We start from the raw sequence: 15105 nt of genomic DNA on the forward strand, positions 1-15105 counted from the left end.
ACTACAATTAAAAACCTCAAACAGGCCTTTACCAGTAATCACTACACTGCAGTGGCCTCAGATCCCTATCCTAAATGCAATGGAAGTGTGGTAAAAACTGCATGGTGAGTATTAAGGGCACACTTATTAATAATGATAATAACCATTACAGCTGGTACGTTGCTAAACCCCAACCAGCAGCAGGGAGCCAGCCCAGGTCACCATCATGGGAACAGATCAATCTCATATCTGTGCTTTAAAAACACAAAGTCAGAACATGGGAGTGGAATTTAAGAGTGCTAAAGCTTTACACATTTCATGATCCTAGAGCAGATGCTCTTCACCTTGATTTTGTTAATGGAACAGCTGCAATGACAAAGTCAGCAACACTTCAGGTCAGGAACACTGAACGACACCACTAAGAGTGAAGCCCTTTTTTAATCATAGGCAGAATGGAAGGTGATGAGCAGTCACCTCAGCACCTCTGTAGGAGAGAGAACCCTTCTCAAGTGGGAGGTCACCATGGAGGCAACAGCAAAGATACAATGTCATCTTCCTGATACTCCAGGATTTAGCACATATCCTCAACTCCAGTCTTCGCTTGCCCCCATGTATGGGTAGCTGGAAGAACAAGTTATTACTATTATTTTTACAGTATTTCTAGATTTATTTCTGCATGGACAAATAAACAATTCTAGTCTGGCTAATAAGTGCTTCTGGGAGATCATGGAGTTTTCCATCGTCACAGCTGAACCAGAAAGCAAAAAGAATCAGACTGTCAGATCCCAGTGAATTTCACTGGAATTTGGACTCCTAAGTATCCCCCTGAACTATTAAAAACCCAACTATAATTCTTGAAGTGGGCTTGCTATGTAAGGATAAGACCAGCTGCCAAAACTTTTCAAACAAAACATTAGATTGGGTTCTTGCTGTAGTCATAAAAAAAAAAAAATCAGGAAGATTTTATATCTAAACAAAAATTTTAACAAAAATGTAGTATTTTAATGTGCTGTTCTTTGGAATTCCTATAATTAAAAAATAAACACATTGTTACTATCTCATAAGAAAATACATTTCATCATGTGCAACCCAATGCACATAGGGAATTGGCAAGTGACAGGGAAAATGCAAAAGTATGAAAATACAGTCCTTTAAATGTGACAATAAAGTTCAACATATTAGTACAAAACTAATACACTAAAATAGATGTACAGGTGCAAAAGGCTACCAGGTTGTAGAAAAAAGGTACCAGCTTTTTTTTTTTTCTTTTAAAAGGCTTAATTAAATTTGCTGAAAAAAAATTTCCCACAAAATAAAACCAGAAGCAGCATTAAAAATGAACTGGTAACATGCCATCTCTAATAAAGCCATGTATGTACAAAAGAAGTAAGTGAAGCTGAATTCATCTGCTGGCATGAATTAATTTGTCTGACAAGAAGTCAGGCCAAAAGTTGCCAAGAATGAGATGTTTACAGAGGCACAGAGAAATAGTGGAGGTTGCTTTCATAGGGCAGATTTTTTATACAGGAAGTCTGGTTTGTTTGGAGACCTCCTTCCTCTGCTTACTGAATCTTCCCTTTCCAAATCTGCATTTCTCTGCGCTCCGTGTTCCAATGGCTCATCCTCTGCAAGTCTTCTACCAGGTCTCTCTTCTGGCATTTCAGGGGTGTAGGCAGAGAGCGAAGGTCTGTTGGAGGTTAGCCCATAGGTTAGATCAGTTTCCATTTTTGTTCTTCCCCTGATGTGAACTGGGCCGTTACCAGCACTTTCCTGGGTAGCCAAGGCCAAGTCCAGTCGCTGGGGAGGTTGTTCTAAGACATCGAGGTGCACTGGCTCATTCTTTTGTCTGTGTTGATGCCCATCTTGGGAGAGCAGGTATTCCCTCCGAGAGTCCTCTTGCTTTTTAGGAGATATCTGGGAAGGTAGATAGGCTGACTTTAAGCCACTTGGTGATGCCTTATTGTAGCTATACAAATCTGGGCCAAAATATATGCCTTGTGAAGACAAAGGACTGTGCCTGTTGGGTGCTGGAGTCGAGGGTCTGCATGCAGCATTAGAGAAGTCATAGAAGTCAGGGTACTCCTGCTGATTTTCTCGAGCATCTACTTTTTGCTCTATTGCATGTTTCTTTCGAGAAGTGGGCATGTGTCTGTTCTGAATACATGAAATGTGCTGGGGTGGACCAGGCCCTACCTCTGTAACTGTCTGGCTTAATTCTGTGTCGACTGTGAGCTCTGGTAACCTTCTGTCTTTTAAGGACATGGCTGACACACCCATTGCGATATCTGGCATCAGTTCATTCAGCAAGGGCTGAGTACACTGGAAGAGAAAAGAAATTTGCCCGTGGAAATAAAGCAAAAGCTAAACACAAACTGTATTTAGAACTGTAACTCAAGATGGCATTTTCCCAATCTACCTTTGCCTAGACCAACCTCAGCTTGCATGTTTCCTACACTGTTCAAAGAACACACGTAACCTCCAACCTTCACCTTGCTGCTAGCTTGTGACTTCTTCCGTTCATGAAGCTCTTGTGTCACAATAATAATATCTCCTTCTTAAACTCGTCTTGTCTTGAATATGCGGTAAATTACAATGTACTCTTAAATTCTCAGAAGTAAGTCTGCTTTAAGCCACTTGCAATTACCAAACTAAACAAGAAACTGTGAGTAGAACTTAAATGGTTTGTTACAGCACAAGGCTGAGGAGCAGAGAAGCCATGAACATCTGTTTGTCACTACAGATGCAACGCCTCTGCTTGCATTTCATATTTTAAAGCTAATTGCAAGCACATATAGGTGTATGCACGACAGCCTCAGGGCTTGGGGGGGAAGCATCAGTCAGTGTTGGCGAAAGCCACAGAGTGGGAAGAAACATTCCTGTCACCTACACCGACACGCAGCCCTGCAATGCGACAAGCACCTTCACTCTGCCAGACAGAAGACTTGACATTTCTACTTGTGTTTATCATTTCAAAAGAAAGCAATTTTAGTAACTGTTGATTGCTAGTAACTCATAAATTACAGAAAGAATATGGAACACAAATGTCACCTACATGGAGGCTATGTTTCTCCTTGCATTCTAGCAGAAACATTTGTAATGTGGAAAAGATCACTATACGGTTTCCTTAGTCAAATCAGTTTTGCTCAAGAGAGAGACATATGCTACAAAACCCATGCTTGAACAAACAATGGCAAGCAGTTCTACTTTGAATTTAAGTATTTTAACCTAAAATATAAGAAGGGGAGCTGTTTCCACCCAGAATTGGAGATTAAATCTGCATCTGAAGAGCAGACTTTCAGTATGATACAACTGTACACTGAAACAGTTTTCCTCACTGCAGAAATAAATTACCAAATTCTTTATTTAGCATTTCATGTACTTCACAAATCTATGCCCGGTATGTTATAGTTCATTCTTTTCCTTGCATCACATTGTAGTTCCACAACTCTAATGACTGTCTTTAAATGCTGTAACAAACCTCTTTTCTTTGCAATTACCAATTTCTGCTTGCCTATTAATTTTAAAATCTTTTTCACAGCTATGAGGCCTTCACATTCTCCAAAGGCTCCTTTTAATAAGTACCTGTTTACTTCCGGACTATTTACCTGTGAATAGTCAAAATATCATCAGTATTTCTACCTGTGAATTATAGCATGCAGTCCACTACTGAAGTTGATCTATGTTGTGTTTTTTTTTAATGTAGAGCAAAGAATATTACTTCAGAAGATCTGTGATACCCACTTGCCCCTCCAGAACGCTCCTGCCCCTGGAACACTTATTCTTCCAGGGATAAGGGCATGCCTTTGGGATGCAAAACACTGACAGCCCCTTTGGTAGAAAATTCTTCTCCTAACCTATGAAGATGCTCTCTTATTTAACAAAGCCAAGTTACTTTGTCCTAAGAATTTCCTTCAGCTCCTCTCTATAAGCTACTCTGAGTGGCCAGAGACGGAGGAGAAATCATAGTACTTACCACTTGCTTCTCAGCTGCCATCACTGCTGCTGCTGCAGCCACTGTTTGCCTCCCCAGACCTGTAGTGTTAGTGCAATCAGGAGGTGCTGCTTTAACACTGGGCAAGTAGACAGGTGGGGCAGCTTTGGGAGCGGTTCGGGTGTGGAACAGTGAGTGATTACACGGGTAAGAGAAGGAACGGGAGGGATGTTGATTTGGCACCCTTTGTTTCCAGCCCACTTTGAACTGGTTATGAATAGGAGTTGCTGGTGGGTGGTACGGAGGTGGAGGAGGGGGCAGTGGTGGATGGAAGGCCACAAAAGAGTCCAGTTCTGTAAACATGGTTTCTACAGCGGGAGTGCTGTTAACACGACATCGCCCGGACTGCCTCACTGTCAGCAATGGGCTTTCGTCCCCAAATCGCTCATCGGGAAAGAATTTGTGAGGATTCTGCAAAGGTAAAAACCCAGCACATAACAAAACAAAGTAAGAAGGCATCTAGAAAAGTCTCCTTAACCAACATGCACTAGAACTAGAAATATGCTAGTATTGTAACAGGCCAGTTGTGCCACCTAAAACCTCACCAGTTCTCAAGGCAATTACAGCTACCACAGAATTGAGATACTTACTTTGTTTTTTTTTAAAAAAAAGAAGCATCAGGTTCACTGATTAACATGACCAACAGATGCATTTGCTTTAAGAACAGCATACAAACAGAAGTGGGATTTCAGATTTCCCAGTCCTGATATGTACTGTGCAGATCTACTGTATCAGTTAGGAGATTTTCCTCCTCTTTGATTCAAGAATAAATCAGAACCTTGACTTCTGTTTATGGTTTGACTGTTCTCATCAACTGCCTCTTCAGCAGATCTTTTTTATCCCTGAAATACATGCCACTAAGAGCACCCTGAATGGCAAGAACTCTTGAGAAAAATATTTATACCTTGCACCTACACATTTATAAAATCACATGCATCAAATGCAACAATCCCACAGCAATTTGAACCCAGACAGTTCTAAAGTTATGCAGGCATTTCAAAGCATTTTTCCACCTGCAGGTGGACAAAGTCATCATCTTATTGCAAATTACATGCAGGTCAATTCATAAGCAGAACGGAATCAAAGCATCTGTGGTCTCTTAGAGAGCAGTTTTTCACACCTGCAGAAGTTCAGCAGCAGCATCAGAAAGTCCGAATTCCCGCAGCACGCGAATCTGAATCTCGTAACTGACGGTGGCGCCTTCCCCGCAGTTCAGAGCATACGCCCGCTGCACCTGCTCCGTGTGGCGCAGCTCCTGCAGCCGCCTGATCATCTCCTTCACTGTCAGCAGGTTGGGAACTGGAGGGACAACAGAGTAGAATGGGGAGAACAGAGATTACTTTTTGAACTGAGAGACAGTAAGTTTGATTGTAATGGTTACATGTAATTCTGAAGGAAAAAATCTAACATCAGGCTCACTGGGCTTTTTTTGTGTGTTAAGAAGCCTTCTGCCAAGAACAGTTCGATTTACATGTGTTCCTGGGAGCATCATTAAACCACATGGGATAGCACACATATGATACAAATCATAAAGACATACACAATTTTTCCAGCTCCTGCTAGAACGAGCCACAAACACAGCCTTCTTGTAAACTCCTTAGGATGCAGGAATTTCATGATTTGAGGTGGAGGCAGGATATATTAAGTAACAACTGAATGTTCCCTCATGAATTCTACAGGCCAAGAATTTGTTGTTTTGTTTTTTTTTGTTGGCATAGAGCTCATACTTCTAGTGGAATTCTATAATCACAAGACCATAATACCAGTATGTAAGTACATACAGAGCATTATAAAAAAAATATAAAATAAAATTACACAAGCTGTAAGCCAACATAAACCTGTTAAAATTATGTTGTTTTATGCAGCCATATTGAAATAATTCTAAAAAATGTTTCCAAAAGGAAATAATGTATAATTTGGGGTATTTATCCTGTTGCAAAACTTTCTCATGTCACTTCTTGCTGCTGTTGACAATGAGTGGTATTTCTCTGTGGTTTTTCTCTCCTCAGGAAAATGTGCATAAGACAAGACAAATCCGGATCTCTGAATACGTAAGTCCTGGCATCCAATCCTTTACCAGCTTTACAAGCCTTATATATTATCATGACCAGATGTCCATAATGAAAGCTCATAAAAATTAGATGGATCAGACAGGAAAAACTGTGTGAAAAGACATTTGCATTACAGAGAATGCAAAAACCCAACATTATGCAACTACAACTGGTCCCAATGTCACAAAATTTACATTGGTACGTGAAGGATAAGTGTCAGTAGCACAAAATATTCCCTCTCTTCACAACTTAGTTCCTGTACTGGGGGTGGAAAAAATAAATTAATTCTATACAGTCTTCAAGATTTGGAAATAAACTCCACACTACCCTCCACACACTTCAATTGTTCTCAAAAAATCCTGGTTTGGCAGCCAGATGTTATGCTACAACCAGCATTTTTCTAACACTGAAAAAAATATTTTAGAAGAGTTTGAAGCAGTTCTTCAAACTGGTATGCATAAAAATGATTACATTTTGTCATTAAAAAGTGCTATCTTCTCAAACCCAGGTTTGTTTCTAGTTTTTTATGATTATTCATGTGAAACACATAGAAGAGAAATTACATATCTTTATATAAAACCATATATTTTTATATTAAAAATACAGTTCTGTCAAATAAGCTACAGGATTTCTAATTCAAACTGAAAGTGGAAAATACCCAAGGAAACTCAATCACCTGCAAATCCTCACCTCAAAGTAGAACAGTCTTCAGCCTAAGTTGAACTGATCTTACAATACTGTTGGCAAGAAGAGCACCAAAACACGCTGCCAACAGTACTTCTGCAAGCACAGTCCACAGGCAGAGGGCACAAGGAAGATGCAAGTGACAGATGGAGAATAACTGAGCTGTAAAGAACTTCCTGTTCTAACAGCCTGGCCTAAGGGGCACAGAGGTGATGGTGCCTAGCTCTCCCTCCAGCAGTTCCTTTGTGCTTTTGATGGATTCCTGTACAGTTTACAGGTTTGGTACATGCCTGAACCTCCCCAAATTAATTGTGCTCTATCCATCCTTCCTAGAAAAAGGCATTGGCAAAACAATAAATTGTTTTGCTCAATTACAGAACTAAGCAAAGCAGGCAGTTACCAGGACACAATACCTGTGCTCCAACTACCGGCCACACTCAAGAGTTCATATCCATGCTCAAATCAAAGGGCTGACAATAATTCCTACATATTCAATTGTACAGAATCAAGCTTTAGTGGAGTTTCAAACTGGCCAAGATGTCTCATGTTTGCCAACAGAGCGAATTTTTCAGAACACGAGAACTTGCATAAAACATTGGAGATCTGTGAGAACCTGTTTCCTTTCTCAAAGAGATCAAAACCATTCCCCAAACCTTTGTAGAAAGAAACCTTACTGCAATGTTTAACTACACAGTGTTTCAAATCTTTCTATACCTCCACTTTAATTCTCTTGCAGCAATTTAAACCTATTATTTTTGTCCTGGCTTTAGAATCTGTAAGAATAGTTCATCTACTTCCTTTAATCATACTTGACTGAATGGAGACATCACTGGTATACAAAGATCTTCTAAAATGGTGAATGGGGAGTGGTGGAAGGAGGAAGATGGGTGTTTCCTTGCTGGCATGTCATATTTACTGCTTTTCTACAGACTCCCAAATTGATCCATATTTACTGAAATGTGATGCTTTGATGTAAAAATGGATGCTAAGAGTTCACGCAAGTTTAACTCAAGGCTGCATAAGCTCACGTCACACTAAGTATCCTGAATTCGAGAGAGGCTGCATCTACTTCCACCTATAAAAACCTATAAAAATGTACCCTGCCACACAAGGAATTAAGCTGTTTTGACATCAAAGCTAAAGTGGATTTGGTAAACTGGAAGTGTGTTTTGAGTGCCTACTTCCAGTATTTTTCTGGCAAACTAAGTTAAGCTGACTGTCCTCCAAGCTATGCTCCCCTACTTCTTGTTTTTAAAATAAATCAGTATTTTGCCATTTTCCAGCCTTCTGGATCTTATCCATCTTGGATGACTGGTCGTAGAAAACTGAGAATCACACTGAGAACAGAGGGTCAGGCTCCAGCAAGCGTTCTACAGTAAGTTTAACCAGTTCAGGGTTTTTCAAATTCCTCAGATGAAGCAGGTTAAAATACTACCCCTTTGAGTAGCTTATTTTCTAACTACTTACTATGCAATCCAAAAATAGTTCATGTCTTCAGAGCAGGGCAAAGCAAAAAGGACTACTGGTGGGTGGGAAGAAGGCCAAATGGTGCAGTCCAACCCTCCAAGGAAATCATAATACTCAACAATTCACAAGCCTCCTCCCCAGCCCCAAGGCCCCATCCACCTGCAGGACAGCAATCAGCACTGCACCTGATCTCGCAGCCTTACCTGGGATCTCATTGGCTATAACTGAAGGAGGACTGGACTGGTTAGTGCTAACTTGCTGGTGGGTGATCATATGACAGCACTGTGGCACCGCGTTGTTTACCATGTACAGGGTGTCGGGCACATTGGACATTCGGACCATCCGCAAACGAACAAGGTCAGTTTGTTCCACCATCATCTCATCCAGCACTGACTGCAACGACAGCCACCAGAGCCCCCTGTGAAGGCACTTGCACACATAGACCCACGTACTGCAAATGCAGTCCCAAGTCACAAGCCTACAAACGTCTAAACCATAACTTTTCCTGGTCCCGAACAGTATTTGGCTTTTCCACAGCATTTTCTATTCCATTTTCCAGTTATGAGCAGAGTTAGGTTTCAGAGCTAAGAGGTAAATAAAGTCTGGGAAGGTTGCTTTGTTTATTTTGTATCTGTCAGATGAGAAGTAACCTCCCTGAGGCCATGAAAGCCTTGGGTTTCAACTGCCTATAGCTCTCAACTCTCCAGACAACTGAGCAGGAGGCACTGGTCTGAAAATGAAACGGGTTTCCCCTCAGATGTCTTAAAGAACAGAAAGCATACCATTTTAAAATTCTCATTTAATGTGAAATAGATCTATTTATAGAATGGAAAGCTAACAGGGGTACAAAATGATAATCAGAAATCACTCATCCACAATTTTTTGCATTTCACAATAATTAAACTATGAGTAGGAGTATAGTTAGCAGATAATGAGTGTCCTTCCCTCTAAGGTTAAACAGCTAATGATGCTTTAAAAAATATTAACAGAATAATATGAAACTAATAGAAATAAGCAGGATTCCTGACAGAGGAAAAAAAAAAAAATTAGAATTCGCTTTTTATTTTAAGATTACTACTGAAGCTCTCCCATACCATACATCTAAAAACTGGGAGTCAAAGCTTTTATCACACATTCTTTAACATATTTTTGTTGATTTTAAGAATGCAAGATACAAAGACAAAGTTTTAACTGGCTGGTCTTCCTTTGCTGCTTTAGTGCCACATAGTACTCTCTAACCTTTGTGCTCAAAATGCAAAGTAGTCTTACTTTGTCCCTCCCCTCAAAGAGGATGCCAACAACAACTCACACCCTTCAAAAATACTTTCACAGGCACAGGTTCGAAGCTCTGAATTCACCAGAGCAGTGGTCCCAGTTATGAAGTGATGTGGATGTGCACAACTTCACCTAATCCTCCTGTTCTGTGGTGACCTGCACTGCTGGGACTCAGGACCTCTTGACTTAAGTCAGAATTGCCTTAAGTTAGTGATCTGCGAGGCTCTCAGTCTGTCAAACAGAATATAGCCTGTTTCTGTCCCACACAGAGCCATCGCCACCCTGTCACCAAACACCACCGTAAGAGATACTAAAAGATCTCCAGTTTGATAGTCCCCATGCAAGATATTTAATAAGAGAAGCTACTGGTTGAGTGGGACACAAAGCACTTCAGTCAAATTCAACAGAGGGTTTTTATTCCATTTTGCAGAGGACTGCAATAATTTTGGATACATTCTGATTCAAACAAGAAGAAGAAATATCAGAGTCCTCTGCTGAGTGGAACAGTCGTTCTCCACCCAGCTCTGGTGGGAGCTGGGGAGCCTGAAAGACCTGGCACCGAGGCTGCTGACTAGCTGCAAACTGGGGCTCTCAGGCTCTCACCTTGCCATCCGCCTGCCAGGAGGGCTGCCGAGGAGCTGGGCCGGCAAACTGGCTGGAAACCAGGGAGGTTTCCCTCAGAACGCTGCTTTGTTTCCGGTGGAATTTCATCAAGATCTGTCTCGCAAACATTTCAATTTCGACAAAAAAAAATTTTGTTGAAATTTTTCTCACCAGTTCTAGAGACTTGAGCCTGATGATCAATCTTGTAAGTCTTGTTAAATTGAAAATGTTAGTATTTTAGGCCAGTACATGCAAAGAAAGACAAAACATACCAAAATCTTTCCTTGTTTACAGAACCCCTTAATGACTCAAATGTCACAACAGTCAAGGGCTGTTAATGTTTATTACCTTAGCCTCCTCCACATACGGTGAGAACAGTCTTGGCCGCACGTATATCCCAGCGTTCTTTTGCCGCAGCCAGGCATTTGACTTTCCACCTTCTGATGTTGGCAGCATGTCTGAAGGAGGAGTACTAATCAGGCCTCTCTTCATCTTGAAGAATCAAGAAAGAGTTTTATGTTTTTCTAAATATAAATATGGGAAAAACTTGCAAGATATGCATTTCTTACACTGAATCCTTACACCACTGATTTTTCTTCAGCTTTCTGATAAACTTAAAGAACAGAAAATTTAACCAGAAAAGGTGTTATATTACTCTGAGTGGTAATATTTTAGGAGCTAATCCCTAAAAAAAGTAAATATACATAAAACCCCTGAACACTGTAGAATCTGAAGTACAAAAAACCCAGAGATAATACTTGTATGAGACTAGTGGCTTACTGCATCGCTCAGTACTTCACTATTCATGGGTAAGATGTGCTCAATGCGGACAAAAGGTAAAAGCGGAGACAGGATCTCTCTCAGCTCCTCAATATCAAGATCTCTCCTCTTCACACCTCTTTTGTTCACGCTGTGAGCAGTACCACTGAGTAAATTAGGCTCTGTGGGAGGGAACACAAAATATTAAGTTTATGTCAAAAAGTTGAAAAGGGGAAGCAGGAGTTACAGGGCTTACAGGAAGTTATAGAAAAGGAAAGAAAATTCTAACTTTAAATCAACAGTGCTTATCAGCATTGTTCCACAAACTATCTCATGCCTTAAAATCTGATAGGAAGAACCCTGAAAAGCAGGTTCAGTTATATGAGCATAGGTCATTTGCACAGCTGTCAGTTTCAAAGTGTAAGCCAGGGAGAAAAACCAAAAGTAGTGTTTGGAGTAAATGTTTACAAAACTCTGCCAAGAGCTATGCTATGAAAACATCTGTACCTCCCCACTAGCAGTTCCTCCAAGAACTGTCTCCTACAGCTCCTCTGCCTTTCCCCAACAGTTTTCAGAGACTTATTTTCTACAAATTAAGGTCTAAAGAGTCCACTGGCATAAATTATTCTAGCCTCCTTGTACCCACGTTAATAACAGCTGTGTCAAGACCATTCAGATTGCTCACATGGTCACACGATACCTCTTTGTGCCAAGAGCGCATATCTTCCTAGAGACTGCATATGACACACTTGTCATTCTCCCTCCCCAGTTAACTATCTTCACCTGTATTTTAGGTATTGTGCCCAGCCTGTATTTGACTACTTTCACTCTTTGAGGAAACCTGCCAAACATACTCAACCTCCCGTCAGTACAGGTAGCTCAAGTTTCAGCCACAGCCCATTACAATTTCTAATGCTTTCTGGGATTTGCCTGACACCACCACACATTCAGAGCTGCAAGATCAGATGCATCACAGAGAAATTTAGACCAAATCAGACAAAGTTTGACCCTTGTCTGACAGAACCTGGCATAGCTCTTACTTCTGCTTTTGCTTATCACATGACTTGATGGTCCCAGGAAAGAGAAATGATCCATTTACTAAATGAATACCAAAGAGCAGGAAGCTGCACAATTACTCCAAATGGACTTCTCCTCTAGTCCAGGGCTGTTACAGGTTAACTGACTCTATTACATTCCAATGTGCCTGAAGACAAACTCAGAAAATCTTGTTTTGAAAATAGAAGGTTAATACTTTCCCAGGTCACAAAAAGCACATATTTTAGCTGACTTTTTGTTGCATTTCATATATGTCCATGACAAGCAGTTGTATCGCAAGCAATAACAGTGGATTTAAAAAACATGGCCAGCCCTTTAAAGACAGTAGCCACACCAGCATTTCATGTCTTCACACAGGCAGGTTCTTCCCTTTCTATTCCCCTTGTTGTACTATCTGATCGACACTTTGTGGTGGGGATGAACTCCATTTCCAACACATGTGAGATTGCTACCACTGTAGCAATAATGTATGTCAGCTAACAAAAATACATTCGCAACTACTTTAAGAAAAAACCCTGATGCCACTTGATGGCTTGTTTCTCACTACCACAGATTTCTGTGGAGAAACATACACAGAAGTGAAAGGTTGAGACAGTAACCTAAAAATAAGACTACTGTGAGAAGCCTGCATGAGCACAGAAAAGTGAAAGATACTCAGGGTTTGTTTTTTTTAGCTGATGAATTAGTTGCAAGAAAAATAATTCTGAGGCAACAGGGAATCAACCAGACAGAAATCAGACAACTACAGAGGTTGAAAGGACCTCTAGAAGTTTGTTCTGACCAAATCCTCTACCCTCTCCCCCACACCTTCACAGGCAGGTCAGAGCAGGTTGCCCACAACTATTTCCAGCTTGGTTTTGGACACTTCCAAGGATGGAGACCCCATAACTACTCTGTGCAACCTGTTCCAGTGTCTGACCATCTTAACAGTTTCTTGTGTTTGAACAGAATTTCATGTACATCAAGTTAATGCCTTATTGACTCTCATCCTGACCTGGAGAAGAGTGTGGCTCTATTTTCTTTGCTTCCCGCCCTTAGGTATTTATAGACTTTGCTAAGATCCTGCCTAAGCTTTTACTTGAGGCTAAACAATCCCAGCTCATTCAATATCTGCATTCTCATTCTTTATAGAACAAAAGCTTGAAGAAAAAAGGTGCAGTTGTTCAGTTTTGACTATACGGTGAACTAGATCACATTTCCTTAATTTACAGATTGCCCAGAAAAAGAAACGTCCATATATTTCAGTTTATTTGGTTTAGTATTGTGTGGTTTAAAGGATCCTTACCTCTATCTGCTATTCTCTTCATCAACTGGTGTTCTCCCCATTTAATGAGATATTTAAGAATATCTTGTTCACTTGCCTGGTAGAAAAAGAAAATCAGCAATGTGTATACGCTTAGGAATTTGGATTTTTTTGTGTGACATTAAAAATCACATATACAGGTCTTTCACCATTACAAAGAAACACTACTGTACGAAGACTGAAGTGGGTTTTTGTACTTTATGATCTGTTGTATCACTTCCCCAAAGTATTTTAAGGTAGTACTACTGGTATATTAACACTATGATTTCTAGATTCATGTCACTTATTGAATCTCTAGGAAGAGGGAAAAAAAAGAAAAGAAAAATTTTGTCTAGCATGAAAACTTACTGGAATTAAATCTGAATTATTAAAGTTAAATAAAAGGAGCAGTTTTAACACTTGGGCGTTTGGCTGTCTTGTTTAATATTACAAATTCAGCATCTGTGCAGCCTGGAAAGCTACAAAAATAATAAACTGAATTATAATTTAGGTGAAAAGCGATTTTCAGTAACACTATAAATGAAACAACTTTGCTTTGTTCATAACTATATACATATGATAATCACTCAACTTTTTAAGAGGAAAAAAATAATGTCCTGAAATATTTAAATTTGTCTACTAGGGGAAGAAATTTAGTCATAATACACACTTTAAAGGAAGATCAGTTCTGCTCCTGTAATCCCTGAAACATTTAGAGTAACCAAGACTTTTAATACAAATATACTAAATAACCTCTAACACTTTATACTTTAAAAATAAAAGGTAAAATGGGGACTGATAGAATTGTAAAAAAAAATAAATTCCAGTCATCCTTACAAAGGTATCTCCTCTGAGAGAAATAGCAACGAAAATGCACAAGCTTTCTGTCAGTATGGTTTCCTCTCCCTACAACCACACAATCACTGAAGAAAGTAACAAAAAATAAATTCTGCAATACTTGTCAAAAAAAGGTATTTTTGTCTCCCCCCACCCAAGTAAATTAAGTCTTCTGAACTATTACTAGTTTATTAGCTCCCACTGCCCACAACTAGGGTGTACTTTTGTTACAGCAAAACTACTACCACCACATAATTCTGTAATGCTTAAACGTGCAAGGTAAATGTGAGGTTCAAAAATGCTTGGTTGAAAATAATTTGCAGCTGTTTTTAAACTATTATTAGGCTCCTAAGCTACAGAATATAACACCAGTTTGGTTTGTGTTACAAGCCTAGAACAAAACAGTTTTCTTAATCACTACTTCAATGTAATTTTTTACATATTATAAAAGAGATGCTTATTGTGCATAAAAACCCATTCTTGCCTGCAATTTAAAAAGAGCTACTCCCGAATGTTTCTAGTAATGGTATCACTTCTCCTGCTTCATGCAGGACCAGCTGTATTCTGCAATGCAGGTTACCTGTAAATAGTCAGACTGAATAGCTGTGAGCAAGTGATCCTTGCTGAGTTCATAGAAGACATCTGAAGTCATGACCTGGGTAAACTCCTCACAGAGGAAATGCAGTGCTTGACGATGGACCCACTTGGAACCGTATGGCTGAGAGCTCCACTTCAGAATGGCAATTAAGGTGTCTAGTGAGATGCTCTCAGCAATTATGTCTTCACAGCCTAGGAAACAAAAGCCAAAATGTTGTTACAGAGGCATTTTGAGCTTGAAGGAATAAAACACAGCTAAATCTGTAATATAAAGTGACAGTAAAGACAGAAGTGCCCTACAGACCAAGGTTGCAAACAGCACTAAATTCTGACTAAAATTATAGTAATTTTAATTTTGGTTTAGCATTCCAACTGTACAGTCCTTTACCTTTTAAAGGCGCATGAAGCATCATGTCTGCTATCATGCCTAGATGAAAAACCAGAAAGCTAGTTCAGCTCAATTAGAATGCCCTCTGGTTAATGTGTTATCTGACTGTTTAACACATTTTAAAGTTGCAGACTTG

General features: G+C 39.9%; 1 protein-coding gene across 2 annotated transcripts in view; it reads right to left on the bottom strand.

Annotated features, from left to right (window-relative positions):
• Positions 1-1482: 1482 nt before the first annotated feature.
• Positions 1483-15105, bottom strand: part of BTBD7 (BTB (POZ) domain containing 7) — a 30408-nt gene continuing 16785 nt past the window's right edge. The window contains exons 3-11 of one of the 2 annotated variants that reach the window (XM_010003725.1): positions 14565-14773; positions 13151-13226; positions 10831-10991; positions 10399-10542; positions 10051-10164; positions 8376-8565; positions 5091-5269; positions 3953-4381; positions 1483-2298 (exon numbers count right to left, since the gene is read on the bottom strand). In XM_010003725.1, the coding sequence (XP_010002027.1) occupies positions 1483-2298; positions 3953-4381; positions 5091-5269; positions 8376-8565; positions 10051-10164; positions 10399-10542; positions 10831-10991; positions 13151-13226; positions 14565-14773 (2318 nt within the window). The remainder of the gene's footprint in view (positions 2299-3952; positions 4382-5090; positions 5270-8375; positions 8566-10050; positions 10165-10398; positions 10543-10830; positions 10992-13150; positions 13227-14564; positions 14774-15105) is intronic. The other variant, XM_010003726.1, reaches the window with a different exon arrangement.

Source organism: Chaetura pelagica, unplaced genomic scaffold, assembly GCF_000747805.2.
Source record: "Chaetura pelagica isolate M959 unplaced genomic scaffold, ChaPel_1.0 scaffold48, whole genome shotgun sequence".
Lineage (NCBI taxonomy): Eukaryota > Metazoa > Chordata > Aves > Apodiformes > Apodidae > Chaetura > Chaetura pelagica.